Here is a 27,635-nt window from a genome sequence, read left to right on the forward strand (position 1 = left end):
GATTTAAGACGGTGTCTGTCATTCACGCCCTGGTGCATCCGACTTCGGTCCAGCACCTGGGCTAGCCCAGCAGCGTGCCAGGAGCCACGTATGGCTGGAGAGAAACTGCAGACCTTCGTGGTGCTTACACGTCGGATGTGGAGAGGAAGAGGAAGAGAGAGTGGCCGAGCGTGGGCAACAGGGACGGCGCCAGAGACAGGAGGAGTGTGTCCGCGAGCCCCTGAAGTAGGGGGGAAGCCAGTAATCAGAGGGGAGGTGAAGGGGCCATGCCAGGGGCGTGGATTTTATCCCAAGGGCAACAGGAAGCCATTAAACAGGTTTTTTTTTGTTTGTTTGTTTTTTGTTTTTTTTTCCTAAGTAGGTTCCATGTGGGGCTTGAACTCACAACTTTGAGATCATGACCGGAGCTGAGATCGAGTCAGACGTTTAACCAGCTGAGCCCCCCAGGCGCCCTGAAAGAGTTTTGAGGAGGGAAGTTACACAAATGTGCAGGTTAAAGGTCTACGAGCCACCTGTGCAGAGCCGAGCGGACAGAGAACGAGAGACTGCTCGTGAGCGGGCTGGCCACCCCGCAGATACACGCCACACACGGCGGTGGCTTCAGGGAGGGCAGGGGTGGCTGAGTGAAGAACAGCAGAGTCAAGAGGCAGAGGGGTCCCAGGTGCAGGCGAGCGAGGTGTCAGCGTGACGCTCAGGGCTGTAGCCCGAGCTCCCGGGTCTGTGGGGAGGGGCGAGGTCCAGCACAGGGCAGGTCGGGTCAGGGACCTGGGCGGCAGGAGACCCAGAGTTCAGTTTGGACACACAAAGTTCGAGATGTCTGTGAGATAAGTAGGGTGGCCACGGGCCGGGCCGACAGTCTGAGCATGTCTGGGGCTCAGTACAGACCTGGGCTGGAGATGCAGGGAGAGTGGGGAGGGCTTGAGCTTAAAGTGCCAGAAGCCGCGGGGTCCAGGCAGGTGGAGGGTACAGAGACAAGGGTCCAAGATTGAACTTCAAGGAGCTCTGTCGTCTCCCGGACGGTGCCGGAGGGACAAGGGAGGGCCAACAAAGGCGCCTCCAGGGGAATGGCCGTCGAGCTACGAGGGGAAAGACAGAAGGGCTCTGCGGAAGGCCAGCGCGGAAGGAGGGCAGCCGGCTGTATCCTGGGTCCGTGGAGCAGGATGGCGCCCCCAGCACGTGTGCTCGGGTCCCTGGCGACCAGGTCAAGGGCATTTAGGCCTCAGAGGACTTTGTGGGCTTTATTTTATGCGTCCAGGTTCTCCCGACGTCGTGAGAGTTTCAACAGCCAGGCCGGTACTCGATCATGGATATTTCAGGGATGTCGGATTTTAAGTTTGACCCAAAGACGGTCACTGTTGGCGAATCCAGTGGCCATCACCCTTGCTCTTTCTTATGTGCTTTAGCTAATAAACTAGTAATTTCACGCAAGTCCTACAGAATAGCAGCGCACCTCTCCGATGTTTTCACTGGGATTTTCCTGAAGAGGCCAAGGTCCGTAACAAAGCTGGCAGTATGGTGAGTTATTCCAGAAAACACTGGAACTGCCCGGACACTTGATTCAGTTCACTCAGCTAGAACCAAGAAAGCAAAATATTTAGCTCAGAAAGAAAACTGACTTCATGGCTTGGTTCTGTGGGAACTGCAAAAAACTAAAAATTCTGGTTTTCATTAGTAGCGACACATAAAACAGGATGGAGTGCAGCTAACGAGAAAGGAATCCAAGAATTTCATTCCGGGGGAAAAGCTGAAGAACTGTGTGGGAATCAAGGTCACTGGTATTAAATTCTGACTATGCACAAAAATGTTTCAAAAGGCCATTATGGTTGGCCACTTTTTGTACAAGAGACTGCTTTTTAAAAAAGTGATTTGGAAACAATGTGTCTCATGGGGTAAAAGAAAAATTTCAAGGAGAACTGAAGTTGTATGCTTTTCACATCTTAGGTTGATAAAATTTATTGGATATTATTCCATGCATTTTATGAATAAAATATGCACAAGAAATGAATTAGTTTACAGGTAAGTTATATTAGTAAATCATACACTTAACTAAGCAGATTTATAAAGCAAGATGGTGTTTGTGTCTTTGGCAAAACTGGAATAATGCCAGGGTCAGCCTTCAATCATACTCCTTTGAAGAGGCAAATTTTTATGCCTTAAAAAATTTTAACATACCATGTTCTGTTGCCAAAAAGGAAAACTTAACAGATAACATTTACTCAGGAAACATAACGCTCACAGAAACTTGGCCATTATGACTGATGTCACAGTAATAAATATTACTTCCGGGATAAAAATACATGAACGATAACACCGCTCAAACTCTTTGGCAAATTCCAGGGAATTATCTACATCTAAAATTTTGCAAAAGAATGTGAGAATCTGGCTTTGCCAGTTGGAGGACAGTTGGAACGGCAGTAGCATGCTCACTCAGACACTAACTGTAGAACACAAAATGGCATCAGAGAAGGGACTGCTGATTTTTCAACGGAAGACGTGTGCACACAGATACTCCCACCAACCCCAGCCTCTTTCCTCTAGAGCCGGCAGAGAGGCGACGCCCCAAGACACCCACAGCACAGATCTGAACTGACCCGGAGCTCAGATCAAGCACTACCTGTCAGCAACGTGATGCTCCCCCTGCCTGAAGACAGGAAGCTCTGAGAGATGAGGGGGGGGGGATACCAGGGACTTTAATTTAATTAAGCCTCGAAAAGAGGCTGATAAACCGTGGACCGTATCACAGAGAAAGAAACTGTGACCTCACGGTTTCTTCCAAAGCCTCGTTTATCCCAACTCTGGAGGGGATGAGATGTTCCCATTAGGAGATTTTACAAGGTCTAAAACAGCCCTTTAAACCGGGGAGCCGAAAAGGTAACCGTTCTTCATGCAAGCTCAAAGACAGACCACACGTCTCCCTGCCTCCTCGGAGCATTCTCCACTGAAAGGAGCCATGGAACCATGGAAGGACGGGAACCAGGACATCCACTCTGCACAAGGATTCAATGCTGCCCCCAGGCAGCATGGGGCCCAGAAGCTCATGCCTGTCTGGTTTATAGACGCTCCTAGTCTTGCCTGTCAGCCTTGGCCAAAGCGGCCACATCTTGCTGGAGGAACACAGCCCCCTCTTCTGTGAACTGCTGTCGGGGACAGCTTTGGCTCTGCATGACTGAGAAGGCAGATTATCTAGTCTGCCTAAGATCGCGGGTAAGACAGAGGAGAGAGGCTACAAGTCCAGGCAGGAGGCCTCCACCCTGGAAGAAGGTGATGGAACGTATCACAGAGACGTCGACAGCTTTCAGCTCGCACCTGCTTCCAGACCGCGCCGCTCAGATGTTCCACAGCAGAGCTGACCTCATCGGAGTTTGTCAGCCAAACCCTACTGGGTAATGTCCACAGGCCTGCTGGTACTCAGCAGCTTCCCTCATCGCTTGCTTTTCTGTTTGCAACCCAGAGCACCTGCCACACCCCAGAGCAATGCTTACCGCGTTGGTTCATGGAATTATTTAGCAGAAAAACCCTATAAACCTCTGGCAGGGGCCAGGCTGCTCTGTCCTAATGCGAGTTTCCTTCCTCTTACCGTCTGGTCCCGGTGGTCCGGCAGGCCCTGGGAGTCCTTGGAGTCCTGGCCTTCCATCAGTGCCCGGCGGGCCGGGGTGCTGTGCAGGGATGCCTGGGTCTCCTATGAAGCCTTTGGGGCCCATTTCACCCGGGAGGCCTCTCTTGCCATCTGAAAATCCAACAGCGACCACCAGCAGCATGAGACTTGGGATACAGAACATCTGTGTTGGCATTCCCGTCCCCCGGGGGCCGCCAGGACTCTCGGATCTACCGTCTCAGTGACTTAAGGGTTGTTGCTGTTGGCAGATTTCATCACCCTATTTCAACCTCAAAAAAGCCCCAAACGAAGGTGTGACACTTGTGGCCCTGGCCCCGAGCTCGGACGACTGCCCCCACTCGTCCCGGCCAGCCAACGGCATCCGGCTAGTTGCTTGTCAGCGGCACAACCCGGCCCCGTGGGGAGTTGCTGTCGCAGGGGCACCGCTCCCCGGAGAGCCCATGGCACATGTGCTCTAGCTGGTTCGAGCCGCTGAGCCTCGTCTGTGAGAGCCCAGCGGTGGAGCCGAGCGGTCAGGAAGGGGCCAGGGCTCTACATGAACACCGGCGGGGGCTGGGGGTGGGCGGCACACGTTTGATACCACGGAGTCAATTACCTTCGTCTCTGACGGACGTGCCAGGGAGGCCCGGGGGGCCTGGGTCTCCTGGTTCACCCCGGCTTCCCGGCTCCCCGTGGGTCCCTGGGAATCCTGGGTCACCTCTGGCACCTGCAACCGAGACGGGCCCCACACTCAGAACAGGACTGCCTGGGTCCGACCTCTGCTCCTCCACTCATAACACACGTAATCTTGAGTTCTGCGCCTCAACTTCTCCACCAACAACACAGGGGTGGCATCAATCCCCATCTCAGGGGCTGGTTAGGAAAAGTAAATCAATCGACAGGTGTGATGAGAGCAGCTGAGACCCCTGCCCGCGCGCCGGGAGCACTGCATAAGTACTAGCCGTCAGGAACGAGCAAGAGGGGGAACACAATAAAAGTGAAAACCACTGACCCTCTCATTTGTTTGGAAGAAGAGCAAGATTAATTGTTTTAGTTACCTTGCAATCATTAGAAAAAACCCACAAGTCTCCTCCAGCCTTCCGGGTCTTGACAAGCTCCTGCAAGGCTGCTCTGTGAGGATACATTTAGTTTCCCCTCCTCCCCGAGGGAATCTGCTCATTAGTCAGCCGATCGTGCTCAGGAGCCCTCACCTGCCCGCTCACCAACTCAGAGCCACCCCTTCCCAGTGCGGTTTCGGAAAAAGGAGGTGGTGAAAACGGGAAGTAGATGGATTCTGGGCTCTCAGTCAGTGACGTTTTTGAAAAATGGCTCACATTAATTTAAAAAAATTATGTTCCCGAAGCCTCAAAAGGCAGTATTTCAATGTCACCATAATCACTAACAGTGAGTGGAGCTCATATTCCTTTTCCTGGGGTTTCTGGCTTGGCAGGCACGTCCGACTCCACAGTCTAGAGGACGGGTGCCCAGGGAGGGCGATCCGAGGTGTTAAGCGTGGATTCCAAGCACACTCATTGACCCGGATGTGTTAATTGGCAGGAACGCATGAAACGCAGCTCTCTCTGCGTCGGGGAGCCAATGGCGTTGCTCTCTCGGGGACTCGCCGGGCTCTGTCCTCAGCCCTGTGCTAGTCTGTGTTCTCATCCACGTTGGACGAACACATGCAAAGGTTGTTCTCCAACGGACAGATGGTTCCCAGCACGCAGGAGAGGGTGTATTTGACCCCTGGACATATAACACAGGGGGCCAACTGGTCTGCTGCGTGCAGGAAGACAATATTTGACCATCTTTATTTTAAAACGCTCAGCCTTAAAAATTCCTTTCTGATGCGTATGAGGTAGTACGTACACTATTCAGTCCATCCAGGTAACCTACCATCTGCCTGGTACTGTTCTAGAAAGCGGGGATGCAGGAATGATCCACGACGGAGAAAATCACTGCCCTCGTGGCGCTCCGTACAACGCGATAAATTATCCATAAATACATGTACGTATGATTATTCAGAGGCGTGCTGAAAACGGTTTTGGTTTTTTTTAACCTAGAAGGATTCATGTTCAAAAAGGTTCTGAGACCATTGCTCTTATCACAGAATTAGAATATTTTGGTATGGTCCCGCCCATCTGGAAGGCTGAGTAAAATAACGAAATGGGCGTCAGCTCCAACACACACAAAACCCTTCACTTACACTCAGGGGTCCACTGGGACAGTGGGAACACCTTCTGGGCAGTCGGTCATGCAAATACATGGGGATTCCTCGAAGGTTCAAAGGATGTGGCCGTTTACAGATTATGGATTATGGCCAACTTGGGGCTTCACACTGGCAAGCAGAGGGGAGAAGCACCTTGGTTGCCCATGGGGCGTAAAGGAGTGAGGGAGGCTGGGGCTGCTGCCAGGAAGCCAGAGGTGCGGGGGACTGGGATTCTTTCGTGGTATTACAGACAGGCGGCCAAGCAGAACCTGCACGCGGTACACAGGAGGGAGGGACTCTCCCAGGGAAGGGGTCTCAGCTGGAGCACAGAGGACACAGGTGAAGCGGGGGTCTCTCTGTGACCCCAGATTCAAGCAGGGAGGGGAGCTGTACGTGAGACCGATGTTCTCCAAAGGTTATGTTCTAAACATCTTTTTTGTTTTGTTTTGTTTTGCTTAGAAAACCTTTCTTGCAAGTTCACAACCGTGTCCGAAACAAGAGGTTGCATGTGTGATGTGGCCATACGAACCTTTGATTAGGGAGGGGTGAGGGAAGTAAGCAGGTGCACCTGGGGGGCCACGCTCGCCTGCTTCTCCCTGGAGGAAGAAAAGAGGAAAACAGAAGAATCTGAGACCTGCCTTTTGGAGTTTTGGATACTCTGCATATTTGCAGGGAATAAAGCTAGGGCACCATCTCCCCTGGGCTGTGGTGATGTCCAGGCCACCAGCCGGGCACCAGCCGGCCGCACCAAGAGGCAACAAAGTAGAAGGTACTAATCTCCCTCTGAAATCCTCGTCGAGCACCAGAGGTGGTCAGCTGACTACTTTCTGTACTGTCGGATGACTCCATTATTGGGCAGCCCCGTGGGGTGGGTGGGGTGCAATGCCATGATACCCTGATCTAATACCATCTGGATGATAAGACCTAAACCTTCTCGAGCCTCCCAGGGCCCCAAAGGCCTAACCACTGAATTGCCCGGTCCTCACCAGATGTGCCCCCCCCAGCAGGAAAGTCTCCCCACCTGGCTGGGTCCCCATCACCTGCCCAGCTGCACCCCACCTGGTCCTCAGCCGACAGGGTATCACCTCCCTGCCAGCCCATGGAATTACTCACACAAGTTAATCATATTCTCCCCTGGGAAGAGGGGGTACCCCATCCTCTTGTTACTACGAAGCCTGCTCCCAGAACCCCACGGGTTCGCTCCGCCCCAGGCCGTGACTTCCATATGCCCCTGCGTGGCCCAGACACACGGGACTAATAGATCCGTGTCCGTCCCATCTGTCCAGGCCTGGGTGTTGCGTGCTTGCTTAGATCACACAGGATGCCTCCGCCAACAGGGCGTCAGCAGGTGATCCGCACGCCAAAGGAGCACTGAGCTCACCTTGGGTCCTGGGGGTCCGTGGGGGCCTTGATAACCATCCAGTCCTTTGATCCCCTGCAAGAAAGATGCTCAATGCTTATTCGTACCTCTAACAGGATTTAAGAAGTGACCAAAATACCATTATTATGTCTAATAACGCTCACCATTCATTAAAATTACCTACTACACACTCTGTGCCCAATTTTCCCTGATTCTGGTCTCAAAAAAAAAAATTTTTTTTTTTGCAGTTGCTTTGTTCAAATCAGATCCAAACCAAGTCCAAACGTGACATTTGGCGGATAGTCTCTAAGCGTCATAATTCATCATTGCCGCCGCCGCCTCTCTTTCTCAGTAGCGTTTCCATCGTTGCTGCTGGAGACACTGGGCTGTTGGTGCCGCCCGGGCCCCACGGTGGGAGCGGCCGCCTCTTCCTCGTGGCGCCGTGCGGCGCTCCTCTGCCCCGCGTACTCCCCTCGAGGAGCCGTGAGAGCTAGGGTTCCCTGGGTGCAGGTTCGCCTTCTGAGCAGGAACTGTGCACCGGGGGTACTGTGTCCGTCCTGCGACATCTTTCGGGAGGCCCGGAGGCCCACGTCAGTGAGGTTACGACTGGCCGTCTATTAAAACCTTCCCCCAAGATGCGCTTGGGAAACTTTAAGTTAACGCCAAAGAGAAGCATTGATGCTTCTTAATTTAGAATTTTTCCCTTCATTTAAAAAGTGCAAAGTGCTGCTTTCTAATTCCCTTGAGTATTTACTGAAAGAGAATGCTTACCCTCTGAGCCACGTCATAGCTGGAGACACGTGTAAAGCTTTTTAAAAAATCTAGAAACTCATTCCCTCTTGCTAAAGACCATGTACGGTGAGGCCCCAGATTCTGATTATTTTACAGGATAACGTGAACGTGGAAAGTCCTGCTGTCTAGAATGAACACGGATGGCGGTAATGTGGTTTTTCCCGGTGGGCCTTTGATGCGGACAGATTTCCTTTCACACTAGGTGGAGCTGAAGATTCAGAAGCGAAGGCAAATTTCTCTGGTGCTAAATGGATCTAGCTGGAGGCCATCTCTCGAGATAGGCGAGGAATCCTGCGAGAGCTTGCCAGGGACAGGGGCCGGCAACGAGGCGTTCGGTCTGAGCTGCGCGTGCGCCCGGCACGGCAATCGTGCCAAACGTGCCTGTCGCCCTTTGCGCCCAAGCATCACCTGCGGGGTGTGACGTCATCACCGAGCAGCGCACCCCCAGACCACGTGATCACCACCCGTGTTGAATACGCCAAAAGAGCACCAACGCGTCTGAACCAAGCCTGAGCGGTTTGGAATGAACCGGCTGTTCCAGAAAACCAACAGGAGAAAGGGCACAAATAAGGGTGCTCAGTATTTTTCTCGCCCAGACTACTGGCAGCTGGAATCCTCAAAGCCAACACAATGATCTAGAAGTTTCCCTGTGAGTTCTCAGCAGCAGGGGAGTTACTGGGTCCTGGGGGTGGGCCGAGTATTAGGTATAACTCAGCAGAGTAAAGGGGAAAATTCGCACTCGTGGTTCATCTGAGACCCCTGGCAGCTGGAGGCCCAGTCGTCTGGCACACTGAGAGAACCACCATCTAACAGGTTCTCTTTGTGTTTCTGGGTGCAAACATGACAACAGGGTCAGGGGAAGCAAGGGGTGCGTGGTCAAGGAGGAATTATCTGGGGATTAGATTAGTAACTGGACAGTGAGGAATAATGGCAACTTGTCCAGTAAGAGGATACCCAGCGGTCACGTCTGAGATGCAGTGCGGTCGAACGAGCAGGTGACTCCGCCATTCGTGTGTGTCCCCGGCATTTCCTATTTGTGTAGTCGAGTAAACTGTCTCCCCACAGAGACGTCCCGCTTGGCCGGAAGTGTCCCTGTCTTCCCCTGGAGGCTGTGGGCCTTCATCCTAACATCTGGACACAGCACTCAGAGGCCCCAGGTGGTGTCTGCCGAGCATCTTGTCTCACGTAAACAACGCGTTCCGGGGGCAGCTGTGTCCAACCGCTTTTTAAAAGCCTATAACTCGTTAGTGTTGGGTGTAGAAAAAAATCATAATTGTCATTTCACTATTAACAGCAGCACTTTGGTTACATTTGTGGGTGGAACGGATTACTTGTAGATGTCACGTCTGCTTAGTCCTCTGTCCCCTCACTTGATTACTGAAATCCTTAACTGGAATTTGGCCTTCTGGCCCTTGGTTGGGGTACAGCCTGGACAGCTGTCCTCCAGGTATGCTGTCTTTGGGGAGCGTACCCCCACCAGTTACTAATGTCGTGAGAAGTTGAATGTCATTAGGGAAACCCTGATGTCAGCCCCCTGGCCTGAGTTTGGGATAAAAGGACGGGGACGGGAAGAGTCACATTAGCCAAGGCTGCAGGAAGGAGTCAAGGCTGATCCCATTTCTGTTCCCCTCTGCGGAGGGCTCGCAGGGCCCGTGCCTAGAGCCAGTGAGTTCAGAAACCGAGCTGGGAGGCCAAAGCCATCTGCAGTCCCTGGACAGACAAGGGGGAGCTCCCTGTGGGACACTGATGAGCCCCACATCCTTCTGGTTCTCCTGATGTCCTACCACCAACCCGCAGTGGAGCCATGAGCAGGATTCAAGAGTCCTGAGTCAGAAGCCGAACTGATTTTTAAAAAGTCTATTTCTAGACACCTACTAGGGCTGACTGATGGGCATGTGAGCCCGTGGACCCCGAGAGGCACGCACCCTAACGTGGACTGTGCGATGGCTGCCCCACGGCAAGCAGCGGGAGGCCTGGCGCGGGGTCGTGAGCACACAGGCCGCATCCTCGTCTTGCTGCTTCACGAGCTGCCCAGGACCACGCAGACGTGTCCGTGCTCACCTGTGGTCATCTGCGAGGCACGGGGCCGAACAACCCAGAGGGCAGAGTGCTAGAGGTGTGCTATTTCCCGTGCAATTATACGCGGGGACAGATGCATGTCCTCCAGGGGCTCGTGGGTGTCTGAAACGATGCCCACAGAGCGGGGACAACACCTGTGGCTGGGGAGGGCGCCGGCGTCCACAACGGGAAGGAGGCCGGCTCCGTATCCTGTGATCGAATCACCAGAAACAGTAAGTAGGGAACCTAACGACGTCACTCTTTAAGAGCACTGTTTCTCCGCGCACCCTCTCCTACGACCAAGAGCTCAGACAATTCTAAGCTGACCCAGATTCATTACACATTTCTCACTTATTAATTCCTTTTAAAAAACTGCCAAAAATCTGTCCACAGAACACGGAATAAAACTAATTGGGTCATCATTGAAGATAGTGTCAAAATGTGTGAGATCAACCATGAAAAATGCAGGTAGACACTTGGCCACCACATTGGCGACTTTCCCGAGTGGCGCACGCCGCCGCCGAGGAGAGCGCCAAAGGACAAACCAACGCGCAGCTTTGCAAAAGGGAGGAGATGGGTGGGTGGGCTGCCTCGGGCATCGCCAGTGGTCTGGGAGGAAGGATGCTTTATGCCGCTGTAAACGCAGGGTTTTAAATGTGTTTTTCTGCGGGACACTTTCTTGTCCCAGGAGAGCAGTCTTCATAGTTGACCCTTGTAAGGTGCGTCAGCCCCGAGCAGATAGTGTTCCATGCATCCACTTACTTTTTGTCCCGGTGAACCTTTTTCACCATCAAAGCCAGCAGCACCCTGGGTGGAACAGAAAATAGAAACAGCGGCTCAGAATATGCAGCGATGTTTTCCAGGAGGCGCGGTCACGGCACCTGCCACGGGCTGGGGTGAAATGCTTCACTATGAAATAGCAAAGCCATCCGAAGATGCTTTTTATTTCCTTAAGGAGGTGGATCATTTCAGCGACACTTTCAGGAATGCATCATATCCACCCCTTAAGGAAATACGGAGAAATAGGTGAGGACGCTGTACCTCAACAGGGAGAGACAAAGCAAGGCCTGCCCTCCACCAGTTTCAGGAGTCTCTTCCTATTTTCGAAGACTCTAACATGTGTCTTTTTAGGGGTAGTGGCTACCGGAGAGTCACCACCAGGCCACCTTCTCTGCTCTGGCCATGGCTCTGGCCACGCTTCCCAGCTCACTTGTCGCTTAGCTCGGCAGGTGACCGAGCTCTGGCCCGTGGAGGGGGGCAGAAGTGGCAGGCGTCATCTCAGGCCATGCTCTGAAGAAGGAGGTCTGCTCTCGGGCGTGGGAGCCACAGGTGCTGAATCTCCCTGGGGGAGACACTCCCCTGACTGCCCCCCCCATCCTGCTGGGGACACTTCCTTTGGACCCTCAGGGAAACAAGAGTCGCGTTCTTGTGTTGGAGACAGTCTGCACGGTTGTCCCCGCAGGTTAAGTGAGCCTCACTACAGAAGCAGCAATGTCTGTCCTGCTCCCGCCCTCCTCCAGTGGGGGGCACAGTGTCAAACACCAGTCCCTGGAGGCCACTCTGGTTGGGACGCTGGCAGTGGGGAAGGCCGCGTGAGGTGGGGGGAGGGAGGGCATATGGGACATTTCTGTACCTTGACCTCAACCTCACAGGCAACCTAAAACTGCTCTGAAGAATGCATTTACTTAAAACACAAACCGACACAAACCGCAGTTACGGAGCGCAGGGCTTACCCGTGGACCCGAAAAACCCATGACTCCTTCTTCTCCCCTCAAGGAGATGCCCTAGGAGAGAACAGAGACGTCAGGTGGCTGGCCTGTCACACCTCCCCTGCTCGGGGGTTCCAGCCCCCCGACAGGCCAGCCTGCCTCCTGGGGTCCCTGGTCCACCCCAGTGCGACGTCGGGTCACAGAAAGTTGGCCAGGCGGCCTGGATTATCGGCAATCCCGGACACCACCAGCATCGTCACGTAGCTGGTGACGCTGGGAGGGCTGGGACTATGGGGCAGGTGTGGCAAGGATGAACGGCCGAGCAACGGTGAGCTGGACCCAGAACCGAAGCCGTCGCCAAACCTGCTGGGGCCTCGAGCCCCACACCTGCTCTCCGAACGCACGGAGGTTCAGCCCATGAGCCCCAGGAAATGTCGGTGAGCTGCCGTTTGTGATGCAAAAGGGAAGACAGTCTAAAACTGTTTTCCGAAAAGAAGCGGCAAAGTGAACCCGCTTGGAGAAGCAGGTGGGTGCCGCTAGAGCCCGCATGCTATCACCGCACGGGGACACGGGAACCGGGGGCCCCCCAGGGAGAAGCAACTGCTCAACTTACTTTTACTCCTGGCTCCCCTTCACTCCCCTTTTCACCCTGTGAAGACAATGAAATGTAAGACAGGCCATTAGTTCAAGAATAGAAACAGTGGTCAGGGTTTGAGGTCGCAGAAAAGTGTTTAGTGGACCTGTAAACAATGATTGCAAATGCATCAGAATAAGCAAGTCCTACATTTTGCAGCTTCAAACTTCAAGAAAAAAGGGGTGAGATTTCTTCTGCATTTTCACATCAGCCGTTAAACCACATGTTATGTGTCCTATGACTGCGAGGCTGCCCGTCTTCTCGGCGTGCTGTCAGTCTTCATCACCCCCAGCTGCAGGCAGACAGGACGCGCCGTCCAGAGCACACGCCCGGGGACAAGCCCCTGACCATAATATTCGTTTGAGTAAGATATTCTTAGGAGGGTCCTCTGAGAAAAAGACACATTTGGAACGTACTAAAATCCCGAAAAAGAGAGACTTTATTTGGAAAGCAGTATCAATTTTATATGATCTATTTTTCGCATCCCTCTTGGTCTAAGATGGTGAAAGAAATGTAGTGACCGGCTAGGTTCCTTTCCCCATCTCTGCTGGGACGGTGTCCCGGATCCCTGTCCCCCTGCAGCAGGGATCCCGCAGGCCGGCCGGGCCCTGGCCCCAGCCCGTCCTGCTTGCAGAAGACGAAGGAAATCTGGGGTGCAAGCTCGAGCACCTCAGCATGGACTGAGCCTGCTCTGGCCTCACCGCATCCTTGGCTCCTGTCCTGAGACTGGACAGAGGCCCTACCTGGCTGAGGGTCGGGGCACCCCCAGGAGCCAGAATCCCGCCTGGATCCCACTGATGACTGGATGGGGACCCCCTCCTGCCTGGTTGTCCAGCGGTCCTGCTCTAAACTCAGCTGGCTCATGACCGCCTGCTCCTGACACACTTTCCCGGCATTCTGCCTCCCACGGGCCACCGCCGGAGCCACTTCTGTCCATGGTCAGGTGGTTCTTAAGTCAGGCACAGACGCCCGACTGATTTCCTCCGAGGCCGGCCTTCTCCCACCCATGGCCGTGCACCCAATCCCCATCTGGACAGATCCTTGAGAGCGGGAATTAGGTTCTATGTTTGGGGTCCCCAGGCACTGCCTGTGCCCGCCCTGATCTGGGGGTTTCACTGCGGTCTGCACTCGGCAGCCACACGCGGTCCAGAGTTACCATCCGCACTGGGCACAAGGGAGCTCGAACTCTCGGGGTGGTTCAGTGGCCCGTCCGAGCGAGGGAGTGGTGAATGGGGGGTTAATGCTTATGTAGACCCCAAGACCACACTTTTAATCTGACAAAATATTAATGAATTTATAAAAATCAGAAAACTGATGCAAAAACACCCACAATGATGCCCCATGTCAGCAAAGAGTAAAAGCAGGTTCATTGCGCCAAATACAAGACTTTGCTCAGAGAGTTCCCCATCCTGGCTTTGAACTATGCTCTGGCCACGAGCCCGCGCCTGCACAGGAGAGCTGCGTACTTAGGACAGATTTGAGATGGTTTCATGAAATCTCGTATTGTCTCAAATTCGTCACAGCTTTTGAAGATGAGGGACCGAGCACCCGTGTGATTGTGGGCAGTGTTTTCATGCTTGAGGTACCAGCTGGATGGTGAGGACTCCCTGGCTTTGTGATTGTTTTAAAAAGACCAAAGAAAGTTCCTTTTTTCCCTCCTCCTTATTATAGTTCTACTGGGAATGCAGTCAATTTTGCTGAAGTCTCTTTACCTTATACTGCTCTGGGTGGAACATCTCCTTCATGGGTCCGATGATGGCATGGTGGGTGTCTGATGGGATCCCATTGGGTCCCGGCAGTCCCACGTCGCCCTGTGGGTGGGTTAGCAAAAGCAGCAATCCTTAAGCTGGAAAGACACTATCGAGTGTGAATAAAAGCACCACACAAACTGCTGTTTCTATTTTGCGTATTACTAACCACAGGTACATAACTTTGTAATGTCATAATCATAGTGTAATATAAAATGATCACAGCGCAAAATTATTTGTGTGGCCTTGCATTCATGATCGTTCGTAATGCATTCATAAAAGCTGTTCAGGTTGTTCCCACGTTTGGGCTGCCTTGCTCCTGTGCAGTTCTCTCCTTGTGCTGAATCTCTACACAAGGGCTAATGTCTTCACATGAACACATTACTCTAACGCTCTCCGCGACTGGGGCCAAGGGGTAAGGAAGGAAAGACGCCCCACTTCCACCCCTGTTTCACCAGTTCAGGGTGTTTTACGTTAATGAAAGTAGGATCTTCAGTCTAGTGGGCCTTTTTGTCATTAGCAGGAAGCCCGTTTCATGGGATGCCCAGACGGCGAGTCTACGAACCTGCAACATCATTAGACAAGGTCTCTGCACGATACGTGCATCACTTTCCAGGAACTCATCGTCACAAAAGGAAACTTACTGTCTTTGCTTTGGAATTTCCCCACATAAAGGACATGATACGAATGTGAGCCCGGATGTCACACGGTATGAACAGAAGTGACAGGAGGTATCGGCTGCAGAAAGGGGACCCTGTGTGTATTCTCCGAGTCCGCTAACATTACCTCTGAAAGAATGTCTGGGACTGCTTGCCCACCGCCCCCTCACCTGTCAGGACCTCGATGTTTTCTTATTAATATTTGAATCAACTCTTTGGAGATTATAGACGCTCACTTCATTTCTGTTCTGCCTGACGTGCCTACTCTCCCTTCCGTTCCGTGATTTCTTCTAGATTTTTCTTCTTTTTGTGTTGTTTACTATGTTGACATATTTCATTGCACAGGCGTTTACATCTTTATGTGTTCGGATCGTTCAATGTTTTGCTTTCACAATCTTTTCTAGGGTATTAACACAAGGGAACAGCCTTTCTCTTCAGACCTGGGCGGTACCGGATCCCACTTAGGGCGCCGTCCCATCGAAAAGCACAGGGGGACACAGATGAAAATCTGCAGACCACGCGGGCACCAAACGCACGCATGCACGGTGGGCGGGAGCTTTTGTGAATGCGATGGGTACGTGTTGGGGAGGCTCGGCCTGCTGAGCTTTTCACACACGTGGCCTCGAGTGCCGGTCTCGAAGGCCGGGTTGGTGGCTCAGGGGATTACAGACCCGCGGTCTTCCCGCTCGCCTGTGAGCCTGGTCGGGGCGGGCCGCCTGCTCCCTGAGCCGGCTCCATGTTGGCCTCTGGCTCCCGGCTTGGTCTGCTCAATCAGCTCAGGGTTCCCCACGTCGGGACACCTCGGGGCAATGCCTTTACTTTGTGGGTGCTGCGGACAGCCGAGGTCGTGTCTGCGTCAGAGGTCTGGCCGGGGCTGACCCACACTGGTGGATTTCATGGTCTTAGCAACCCATCACTGTCATTGGAGCCTTTTCCACCGCCTGGCACTTCACAGTGATTACTTCCCGTGCAAATGGCCAGGACAACCGGTCGTTAAAATGATTTATTTCCTAATTGCCAAGCAGGCCTCCACTTTTTATCTATTATGTTTTCTTACCTTTTCACCCTTTTCTCCATAAAAGCCAAGTCCTCTGTTGCCCTGAAAAGAGAGATGAGTTTTCTAAGTTTTTGAGAGTCATTAATCACAGTGAAATACTTTTTTTTTTTTAAGAAAAAGAAATGTAAGATCTACTTGCGGCATACTGAACAATTATCCTTGCAGATATTCTGGAGTCCCCTCCCCAAAGCTATTTGACACAAAAGAAAAGGAATCTCTTTTCTTTTGCGAGTTCCACCTATAAACCACATAACAGAAGTCCGAGCCCAGGGGTCACTGTACGTGAACGGGAGCAGGCTGGGGTCACGTGGGGGTAGCAGCAAGGGGCACCTCCCAGCGCCTTCCGCACACTTGCCGGGATTAGGTCTGAGTGATGAAAACGAAGGGGAGCAGAAGCGTGATGTGTTATGAAGGAATCTGCAGTTTATACTCAAAGCAAAACCTCGAAAACACTGGACTGACAGTGGTTATTCTGCCAGCCCTTGGGAATGTGTTAGAGTTTGTTGTTCAACCGTCCTCATCAGGACGGTGGCTGAGTCATTAATTCTGCACTTGCTGTATGAGCTAGTGCCCTGCGACCGTCGAGCACCCCCCCCCCCCCCCCGACGATGAACGCGGACGCTGCGGGCGGTGGGAGCGTGTCCTCACTGCAGGCGTGTGGTGGAGCTCAGACCTGCTCCCGGGTCCCGTGGACTCGTTCGTACGCCTGTCATCTGCGCAGATGAGGGTCTCAGAGCGAGTCCTCAGGCTCACTGTCCCCCTGGATCCCGTATCTGAGGACCATGATTCAGTGTCCCTTCTGCCTCCGCCTTTTCTCCTCTTGGTAAGATAATTCAATTTTCACACTTTGACCCTTTTAATGAATTTAGGGGATGGTGATTCTCTGGGTTGGGCCCCGACTTAGCAAGGATTTAGTAGATTCACGAGGGGGTGGACATGTGTTGGAGGACGGACTTGACCCCGAAGCCCAGGCTAAGCCCGACGAGAAGCTGCCCTACACACATGTATTATAGAAATAATGCTCTTCTCTTCAGCCTGCAAACAACATTGCTTCCTCCCCAGGGTCTCTGCATTCCCGCGGCGACAAAGGATCACGTGGGGCCCTATCTGGTCTTCCTCTCGGCAGTATCCCGCCTGCCCCCTCCCATGCCCAGATATTCTCCAAAAATAAAAACAAAGCCTTTAATTAATTTTCGCTGTTTTGCTCCTTTCCCACCTGGCCGGGAGCTGAAATCAAAGCACAGAAACGCAGCCAGGCTAGATGAGAATGCGATCTGCCGGGGCCCCTGCCGTCCCTCTGCCCCATGAGCTGGCTGTCCAAGTCCCCAGGAAGTGACCTGGCGGAGGGTGAGGGCTGTTTGTGTTGCAGCCAAGTGGGGATCTGAGGCGACCCTGGGGCTCGGCCGCCCCGTCCTACATCCGCTTCTCTTGGCTCTGGGCCGTTCCCACCCTGCTCGTGGCTGCAAGACAGTGGGGAGCCCAGCGGTGGGGGCAGCAGCCTTAATGAGCTCCAGCCCCAGCCGGAAGCCATGTGAGAGGTGATGGGAGTTGGGGGGGCCCGGGGGCCCCAGGGGTCCTGGCAGCCGAGGTCCCCCGGAGGTCACAGAGATGAGGTTTCCATGGAGCAGACGTGGGAATGTGCGGGCTGGGGGATGTCCTCAGCCTCGCATGGGCCACGGACGGTCTTTCAACGTTGGTAACACTACCTAGCACTTCCGACGCATGTCACACCTTGATCACAGACCCCCTTTGCCAACCTCCTGCTGTTGGTCTCGGACAGCTACCCAGCTCACCGGTGACACTGAACCCTAGTTCTCTCTGCAGGTTCTGACGACCGCCTACTTTCCTGTGCTCCGTCCAACTTAATAGCCTTTCTTTGATGAGAACAGCACTGCTCTGGGCTCAAGCTGGACTTGAAAATCCCCGACTGTGTCCCCTGGAGGCCGACGTCACCCTCGGGCACAAACAGCCCGGTCACGTCTGGGTGAGAAGGATGCCACTGGCTCCTCCACACGGATCTAGTCACATTTCGTCCCTTGTGCATTCACACGAGCACAAGCCGTGCCTGTACCCGCATTTCCAATCAAACGTCCGGCAGTGCGATTTTCACACAACAGCAGGTGTCATGTGATAGGCAGACAACAAGTCATTTGCTGTATCCGCTTATGTGATGCGCCAAGCACTCCGGGGGGACCTGTGGATTCAACTTTGCATTTATAACACTAAGTCCTAAAAACCTACACAATCATTCTCATCACGAAATAAATAGCCTGTTGTCGTCCACCAGGTAGTTCTGTGGCCAAGAAAGGTACGCACGAGAACGTAAGCACCCCGCCCCACCCCCATAACCAACTTACTGGCTGTCCTTTCGGTCCAGGGGGTCCAGGCGGGCCCTGCACAAATACAAAGAAATGTGTAAACTGTTTTCTTTATCCCAGGACCCAGATAACATCTGCTAGAAAGCCCTGGGAAAGCTGTCCGCTGTATGTTTAGACGCCTGTGTAGTATGTATAGAGGTTTCTGGTACATCTGTCTGGGCGGGGAGCAAAGGCTGGAGGCGGAGGACCGGGTCAGGCCTGGCGCTCAGAACTTGCTGGCTGGCCATGCACAGCTGTTCTGGCTTTGCTTCCCTGAGTTCAGACCTGTGACTTCACCAGTGTCCTACTCCTGCTTGCTCGGACCCCTTGCAAGGTCCCAGGCCCTGTCACTGCAGAGACCGCTTCTCCTCTGGGGTTCCCCACGGGACACCGTCTAGCACGTTTTGCTGGTGGGTCAGCAAATGTTCGTGAACAGTATTAGCCTACAGGCCCAAACTGCAGGGTTGAAAGTCCAGCTGCGAACATCGCTGTCTTTCTGCAAAGCACTCTGTCAACTCACCCCGAGGATGAGGCTTTAAAGGCGCATGAGAAGAGCAGTTCGTGTTTCAGCACAAAGCAGTGTGGGCGATTCAACGGCCTGGAGGAGGACCTGCAGCTGTCCCACCAGCCCAGGACACAGAGAAGACTGTCCACTGTTTCGGGTTTCCCTGAACGGTGTATTTAAAGAATGCCCCCCTCCCCGCTGGTGTGCGCTGGGAGCAAGCCAGCAACTTCGTGCGGCAGGAGAGCAAAGAACCCGTGATCACAGAACCGCATCTCACTGGCTTTCTGCGACAAGGTCTCTTGCCACCTGGAGCCAAATCTCTGCTAATGTTGTTCGAGGCCCGTTCGTCTCACTGCTAAACTTCTGGGGAATGAGAGTCAGGGGCCCTCTGGTGGCGGTTTAGCTCCGGGTCCTCGGGCAGGGGGGGACGTGCCTCTCCTTTCTGGTTCTTTCCTTCCCTGCAGCAAGCCCTCCTTCAACCAGGCATTTGTCCTGTTGCACTGAACTCACTCTGTCATTCAAGTGGCAAGGGTAGGGATCACCTGCAGACCGGCACTCCGGTGGGCCACTAGGGCCATTTTGTTAACTGATGTCTAAGACCTCGCTCGTGATGATGGCCACGCCCAGGCAGAGCCCAGTACCTCCTTATTCATCTACTGGACTTCGATCTGCTTTGCCCAGGGATGACAGGGCCCTGGTCAGCGGGCTGGGTGTGGGGCTGAGAGAGCTTCTGTGTGACTGGAGGGGCGCCCAGCCAACGCTAAGCCAGAATTTGACGTGGTTCGTGGTGATCTGGTACCCACAAATTTGAAGTCCTCATTCTTCATCCTTAATAGTAGCAAAATGTATGCAAAGGATGACCTGTGTTGTCTGGATGCTTTCTAGAGTGACCACAAGCATCCCTGCTGTATCATGACACTTCCGTCCACACCAGCACTGAAGAAGCTGGGTCACTAGAGGACGCCCTGAAAGTGTCCACCAGCGAGTACTTACTGGTCTTCCGGGAGCTCCAACCGGACCCATCTGTCCTACAGGCCCAGGGCGGCCGGGGGTGCCCTAAGGACAGGCAGCAAGAGTAGGCTGTTAAGAAAGGTAGACTGGTATTCGGAGTCCTGAGTTCTTAAAGTTCTGCTTGGAACATTCGCTAATAAAAACAGAACTTACCTGGAAACCAACCAATCCAGGCTCTCCGGGTTCACCCTAGTTGAGAAGACACAATGGTATGAGTTCTGGTTTTTAACTAAATTTTTAGATCTAGTTACATTTTATCACAACCAGGGGCTTGGTAATGTTACCTCCTATCTGGGGCATTGTGAATATGGGAACGGTGTGTACCCACAGTTGAACGTCACCCCGATGGGATAGCGATGATTTTGGGTGGTTCTGCCACCCCACGTGCTCCCCATTCTCGCGTCCTCACAACTCAGCCATACTTGGAAAGCACAGTTACTAATCAGGAGTTTACACCGATCGCTTAGTCTCGAGCCCCGTATCTAGCGAACATACCCTGTATCTGTCGCGGTCCTCACTGGATAGCGCATATGGCTCGCCTTTCTGTCCTTTGGGTCCTTGGGGCCCCTATGGTAGCACGCACATGGGAGACAGAAAACGCAGGAAGACCCATTAACCTTCAGGGCAGCCGTAGTCATCTGGGTGATTCAATAGCGACCTTTATGGCAATGCTTATTCCTTATTTAGCTTATTCTGGACACCGGTCACTACAATTAGCCACGAAGGTGAGACTCTCACTTTTATATTTACCCAGCAGTATCTTCCTTCAAAGTTAAAATGGAAATACTTTATAGGTCTTATGTATTTTCAAAAACCCAAAGAAATGCTCAGTAAACTCATCTTTTAGGATATCAACATGTTATTTTCCTGTGTAATCATGTTTTTGTCTTTTCTTTGGCATTAGGGTGCTAAAAATATGGACATGTATGCACGGAGGCACCATTTTTGGGAGAGATACTGGGTCATTCTGTAAAAAAGAATCGTGACAAGTACACCCGGTGTGTATGCACATATGTGTGTGTTTAAATGTCTTTTAATGCCTTGCACATAAAATCAGTATTTTAGGGGTGCCTGGGTGGCTCGGTTGAGCATCTGCCTTTGGCTCAGGTCATGATCCCAGGGTCCTGGGATTGAGCCCCGTGTCGGGCTCCCTGCTCAGCGGGAGTCTGCTTCTCCCTCTGCCTCTGTTTGTGCTCTCTCTCTTGCTCACTCTCTTAAAAAAATAAATAAAATCTTAAAAAAATCAGTATTTTAAAGTAACGGATATATTTATTGATAATGAAAGTTTTACGATATTAGGGCAGACTAGAAGGTGATGGTCTTTGTTGAGAAGTTGAACCACAAAAAAGACACGACCCAGGGAGGAAGACCTGAAAGGTCGGGGGTGAGGAGTCCACTAGCTTTGTAGGAAACACAGGCAGGACGCATGGCTGCTCTTCCCCAACTTTAAAAATGTTTCCTAAATAAAAAATTTTACCAAACCAGATGTTGGTATAACCCTGACTTTGCAATACTTTGATGGTATGAGGGTGGCAGGACAGTCCTGAAAACCATTTCAAGATTTTTTGCAAAGACCTGAAAACAGTCAACAAAATAAATGAATATGAGAACGTCTTCCATTAAAAAGAGCTCCCTTAAAAAAAAAAAAAAAAGAGCTCCCTTCTACCTGTCAGGGCTGGAGAATGCTTCTCATGTCACAGAGGATTTTAGAATCTAATGAGATGGTGACTCACAGGGCATCTGTCAAGCTTTAAGCCTTTTTATTTGAGTTTTGCTATTACTGTGATTCACTGTTGCTTGACATGCGGCCTGGGGGAGAGTACGGTGACACCGGGAAGATCGCACAACAGCAACCAAGCCAATCATTTTCTATCTTGTTTACAGAATGAATAAGGAAAATGAAGTTCTTTGGACCCAGGAAAATCACTCTGAGATGTCTGCAGGAACATCTCCTTCCTCCTGACCACCTGCTGAGGGCAGGGGAGCGACCCTCCCAGGGATGTGACCCTCCTGGGGGTGCGAGAGGCAGGCGGAGCGCGCCTGCTCACCCGGCCTTGGGGTCCACAGGAGACAACCCGCCCTCCTTAGAAAGTCTCTTTGTGACCCTTTCTGAAAGGGCCTTCTGGATGGGCCTGCGAGAGGCACACGATATCCTCCAAGCCTCTGTTGACAAATGCCAGCCAGCTAGCTTCTGGAGCTAACCGCTGGACGGCATGCGCTGTGCGGGTACTCACGGGAGGGCCGAGGAACCCCGCAGGGCCTTCGGGTCCCTGCCGGCCCACGTCTCCTCTGGTCCCGTTGCAGCCATCGTAGCCGGGTGGTCCTCTGGGCCCACCTTGCCCGGGGTGTCCCTGAGACGAGAAAAGTAAGTGAGCTTTCCAGTACACACACTGTGGTTCTCACGAGCACTGTGATAAAAGAGCTCCGTATCCTCCCATCCTGCATGAACCCACGGGCAGAGATAACCCAGAACGAGCAGATGAAGGAATGGAAGATTAAGTAAACAGAGGCACATGGGCAGAGTTCTAAGCAAGAGAAAGGCCTTCCAGACAAAGTTCTGTTTCCCAAGGGCTCTGGTGAAGAAGTGAATCGTCGTTGGTCTACTGGGACATCTCTTTGCAGGGACAGGTCACGGTAGACTTAAAAATTCCAGAAAACATTCTAGAAGCAGCTAGGTTCTGCAGGGACAACAGAGTGCCTTTATCTTTTGTGCCCAACTGAACTGCAGAGGGTGAGTCTGACGGACCCACATCCCACACAGGGAAAAGATCTCGCACAGAAGGGATTTCATGTGACTACGTCTCTGTAGAAGAACCGACTTCCTCTCATTTGCTTTCTTGGGAGGAACACTCCTTTCTTGATTTTAAACGTGAAGAGAAAGCAAGTCAGATGTTCTGCGATGTTGAGGGTGAGGGAGGGAAGGCAACATGATCAAATGTCTTCTGAATGACTAGAGACAGGCTGAGTCTGTGGGCGTCCCACCTGTATTCGTCCGGTTCCTGAGACAGCCAGGGCTGGGCTAGTAACCCACAGCTTGCGTGCTACCAGACCACAGTGTATCATGCTATTTCTCCCCACGGATGTTCAGATATATGCTATCTTATTAGCTTCTTTAACATTTTGATTTTGTTGACAAGAGACCAAACGTATATTCCACAGTGATTTTTTGAGGCCATGTTGGATGCCTTTTAGATTTACTTTGAGAAATCTGGGACATTTCAAGATAAATGAACAAATCCTACACAGATGGCCAGGACCCTGAATGATATTACGAAACATGATGAAAAAAAGTAGCATTTTTCTTTGGTTGTATGTCTCTTTGCTTTGGATATCCAAAGCCATTGCTTTAACTAGCGCCATCAGATAAGAAGAGAGACAACAGACTTCCAGGCAGCTGTCCTGGGGGACAAGAGACAACCCAAAGACCCCGTAAGTCACCAGGCACGAAAGCTGATCCTTCAAATTCGGCAGGAGAAAACAAGCTTAGTAGATGCCCTGCTCACGACCGGCGTTATTCTATGAAGCTTTTCTTAAACTGAGCTCTTCACGCTCCTCCTGAATTATGTGTCTGCTGCTGGCTTTTCTTGCTCTCTTAGAATCGATCTCAGTCACTTGAGATCGCACGCCAATCTGACGTTAGTTTGACACGGTTCTTCCAAGAACGGTTTTACTTATACCGGGCCGACTGCTCACCTTGGTCCAGCATCTGGTTAGATACACCTCTAAGATCCTGACCGCGTGTCATGTTTGATGCACGACTTCTAAACGGCTCAAATTAGCCCGGTCCTTCCACGTCACATTGCTGAGGGGCTTCGAAGCGGCAGGCGGCCCTTCGGCTCACGTTTGTGCCGTCCCAGAGCCCTGTGGCCAGCGAGTGAGGCCGTCTTGAGCAGCCTGGAGATTCTGCAGAAACCTGGATCCATGCTCACTGGAGTGATCACTCCCTCACGTGACTGTACTTCCTAACTTGTAAACTATTTGCTCCTCATCTTAAATGTCTAAGAAGTGGAAAAACAAATTGAAATATGATTCAGAGGAGTTACAGTATTTTTCCATGAGATCACTCCATTTACACTCACATTTCAGCTTCCAGAAGACGAAACGGATGGGTGGCCCAAAGAGCTCAGAGAAGCAGTTTAAAAATGGGCGAATTGGTTTGAGGAGGTTGGTAGGAAATACTCCTTGTTTATCCCTGGAAATCACGGATTCTTCACCTCTGCCAATTTCTCAAGATTCTGACTAATGGGAAAGCGGCCTCCTTCCTTGGTCGCAGCTGTGTGTCCAACTGGTGTGTGGGAGCCCCCCGTCCAGGTGACGCACGGGGTCACCACCACCCAGGCCTTGCGTCTCTGCGGGTGGCTTCCTCTCTCCAGCTCCGGGAGCCTCCTTCTCCCGGATGTGTGGCTCAGGCTCTGAAAGACGAGCTCGCCCTCTTCGTGACGGCTCCCACGCCCGCCCTCCTTGCTCTCCTGCCAGGCAGCAGCCCCGCTTACGGAGCCCCGGGAATGCGGCTCTGCATGTGTGTGTGCACGCTTGTGCATGCTAACACGGTGACACAGGACACGGTGCGTGGAGTAAGGGCCCAGACATGTGCACACGGCTCCTGAAGCAGATGTCCTCAGGCTTCAGCAGCGGACGCCCGCGTGTGTGATAAACACATCTCCCCGCACAGCCGGGCTCTGCAGGAAGCGGACCCTGGGAAACCTCCTGGCGGGTCCTTGTGAAGAGGCCGTGAGTCAAGCGCTCTGTTTATTTTTGTATGCCACAAGAAGTAAAGTAAACTAGGTTAGAAAAACACATTTTATTGCATTTGGAGATTTTCTCATGGACGAACCCTGTCTTGTCTTCTTCTTGTTTACATGTGGTTTGCCTTCAGAGACTTTGGGAAGCTGCACGAATGTCTGAAAGGGCTTCATCACCTCCGTGTTCGCGGCCGCGCTGCTCTCTCTGCAGGTTGCTCTCTGCAGGTTGCAACGGAATGTCGAGGCCGGCTCTTACGGAGCATATCTGAGCAACACTCTAGCTCTTTATTACAAAACAATGTCCGGCTTCGGCAAAGCAGCCTGGATGCTGAAGCCAAGTCCAGAAGAACGTTTGCAAAGGAAACAATCTGTCTGATATTTGACTGGACTCCAGCGGCAAAAGTACGCACGTATAGCCCTGCCAGGCTCGTGGGGTAAGCAGAACAGGAGGCCTAGTCAGAGACGTTTCTGTAAGTCATAAGCTATTGCTTAGCACGCGTACCGCGTTTTACGATCCCAACCGTGCAAAACACTTACGGGAATTCCGTCGGCACCAGGGAATCCAGACACACCTCTCGCTCCCTGTAAAGAAGGCAGGCAAACTTACCCAAGGCCAGGACGCCCACCGCCCATCGCAGAAGTGGAGGGAGTCCCAGCGGTCACCGTACCACGTCTCCTTTCGGTCCTGTGATCCCGGGTGACCCCCGTTCGCCCTTGTCACCTTTGCGGCCTTGCAGTCCTGGGAATCCCTGCAGGCCTGGGGGCCCGGTGTACCCCTGGGGGCCCACTGGCCCGGGCTGGCCCTGCAGAAACAACAGAGTTCGGTCACGATCGGTCACAACAGACGCGCATTTTCTATCACGCTGCTTTTGAAACCATGCTTTTCATTCTCAAAGAGCTACAACGTTCCGAGAACATTCTGTGTCAACTTCCATCTCCTGCCACAGTTGCAACAGAGTGACTTCTGGCTAAGAAAAGTCCTGGAGTTGTAAAAGAAAAAAACATGTTAAATGTGAGAAAAAGCCATCCTGAACTAAAGTGATGCTATTGTGAAATGCTGGTATTGGGTCGGGACGAAAGAACCAACTTACTTGGCTTTTTAAAAAAAGTGTTTTCAGTTAAAAAGAAAACTCCAAGCAAATTTCTAAGATTTTCTCTCTATCTCAATATAATGCACGTGACAGGTATAGAACTGTGTCCTGTATCACAAGTGGCTGGATCATCTCCCCTGTCTACACTCACCCCTTGCACACACACAGAAGAAATGCAGGTTTCTGAAGCCTACAAAGATCCAGGCCCATAGCCGTTGGACGTGGAGGGCTATTACTGAAAAAAGACAAGATGCTGAGCAGAAAGGATGCGGGAAAAATGGGAGCCCTGAGCCCTGTGGGTGGGAGTGCAGACGACTGCAGCCAATGGGGAGCACATGGCAGTTTCTCTAAGAATGACACAGAGAAGTGCCCTGTGGGCCCCCAATTCCACTTCGGGGCTAATACTCAAACGAGCTGAAGGCAGAGACGCGAACCGCTATTTGCACCCCCGTGTTCAGCGCAGCGCCTCCTGCAACAGCCAAGGAGTGGAAGCACAGTGCTTGTTGGAGGATGGTGGGTCCATCCACGCCATGGACTGTTAATGACCTGGCCGAGGGGCGTGGGGCTCGCACCTCCGAGTTTCGGTACCGTTCCTACACTGCCCACTCCTTTCGGATGTGGGGCGCAGGCATGGGGGAAGCGGAGAGGAATTTCTCTGGGGTGGAAGATAGGGATGGAGATTAAGGTGGAGCTGATAAATGCGATCTACCCCCAAGCTGGGGGTCCCCGCCTCCTCCAACAAAGGGGAGTTTCGGGAAGTCTCCTTAGGGCTCCCACTGGGCCAACGTCAGTTTTGGAGTCGGGGGGTTCTCCTGTTCTACCCTCCATGTGTTCCGGACGGTCCAGCCAAGGCAGAAACCACCAGATCCTCTGTCTGAGCACAAGCATCGTACACAGGGGTGAAGCCGGGGTATCTCACGTCTTCAAAGAACGTGGTAAAGGGGGCCATCGCCCCTTGCTTGTCCCCTCCTCCCTGAGGACGGCTGTGCTGGAAGGTGGGCAGCCCGACTTGGACATACGAACCCTGGGGTCACGCGAGGCTAGTGCTCAGGGGCCTCCACACGTTACATGTGCTGTAAGTTTGGGGACAAAACATACTTTGATTCTGATTTTTATAGATTTCCCCCAGTTGTGTTCCGTTCTGTTCTGTTTGCAGCTGTTAGAACATCACCGTCTTGTGATGACGCAGTCCCCCTAAGCCTTCAACTGCCCCTAATCGCAGTGAGGCTTGCAGCTTGTCGGTGTTTACACGAGAGCCTTGGGGATAAAGTGGTGTGTTCATTAGCACTGTCACTGCTCCCATCTGCGACTTCATCTCTGTCTGGGGGGACTACTGTTTGCAGGCAGCTAGGAGGGGGCATCTGCTATCAAGCGAAGCAGAGTGCTTGCGTCTCCGGGACGAACACCCACGGCCTCCTCGTGCACTCGTTAACCTTTTCCTTGATTCCCTTTGCTGGGAAAAGTGATAGCGACATCATGTACTCACTTTCCTGCCATTGTCAGCGAGCTTCTTTTCAGCCTTTGTTTCTTGGATGGGAAGTCTGGCTTTGGGAATAAAACCAGTCTTTCCTTTTCTGGAGCGTGCTGTCACTGCGAAGTTCCCATAAAAGTAGCCGTTTTAAAGTGGCTCCCAGCACATTCACAGTGCTCTCCAACCGCCAGCTCTACCTTGTTCTAACACATTTCCATCACCCCAAAAGGCAACCCCATACCCACTGGGCAGTCACTCCCCACTGCCCCTCCCCCAGTCCCGGGTTCCCACGCCAACTGGCGTCTGCCCTCGGTGTCGATGGGCTCTGTCACTCTGGGTACTTCAAGTACACGGAGTCATAGGCAGGGTGTGTGGCCTTTGGTGCCTGGCTTCTGATACTTAACACAACTTTTCTGAGGTTCTTCGGATGGGGGGAGCCCCTCCCAGTGCTGCACTCACGTTCACGGCTGAACAACATTTAGTGGATGGGTGACCACAGTCTGTCCGTCCGTCCGCTGACGGACACTGAGGGTGTCTGCACCTCAGAGCTGCTGTGAACGCAGCCGCGGTCGACACACACACAGAGTTATTTCTGTGCGTACCTGTTCTCAGCTCTCCGGGTTATAAACTGAGGCATGGA

General features: G+C 52.5%; 1 protein-coding gene across 1 annotated transcript in view; it reads right to left on the bottom strand.

The window, feature by feature from the left end:
* The window catches only part of COL4A2 (collagen type IV alpha 2 chain), a 162,254-nt gene that overhangs the window by 34,725 nt on the left and 99,894 nt on the right, over positions 1 to 27,635 (bottom strand). Inside the window, 16 exon segments of the mRNA XM_026493593.4 lie at positions 3,578 to 3,727; positions 4,212 to 4,322; positions 6,331 to 6,397; positions 7,183 to 7,236; positions 10,774 to 10,818; positions 11,745 to 11,795; positions 12,334 to 12,369; positions 14,067 to 14,165; positions 15,819 to 15,860; positions 18,176 to 18,211; positions 19,674 to 19,736; positions 19,845 to 19,880; positions 20,187 to 20,258; positions 21,926 to 22,042; positions 24,971 to 25,015; positions 25,102 to 25,236. Of these exon segments, the coding sequence (XP_026349378.3) occupies positions 3,578 to 3,727; positions 4,212 to 4,322; positions 6,331 to 6,397; positions 7,183 to 7,236; positions 10,774 to 10,818; positions 11,745 to 11,795; positions 12,334 to 12,369; positions 14,067 to 14,165; positions 15,819 to 15,860; positions 18,176 to 18,211; positions 19,674 to 19,736; positions 19,845 to 19,880; positions 20,187 to 20,258; positions 21,926 to 22,042; positions 24,971 to 25,015; positions 25,102 to 25,236 (1,159 nt within the window).

The sequence above is a fragment of the Ursus arctos genome, unplaced genomic scaffold (assembly GCF_023065955.2).
Source record: "Ursus arctos isolate Adak ecotype North America unplaced genomic scaffold, UrsArc2.0 scaffold_10, whole genome shotgun sequence".
In the NCBI taxonomy this organism is placed as follows: Eukaryota; Metazoa; Chordata; class Mammalia; order Carnivora; family Ursidae; genus Ursus; species Ursus arctos.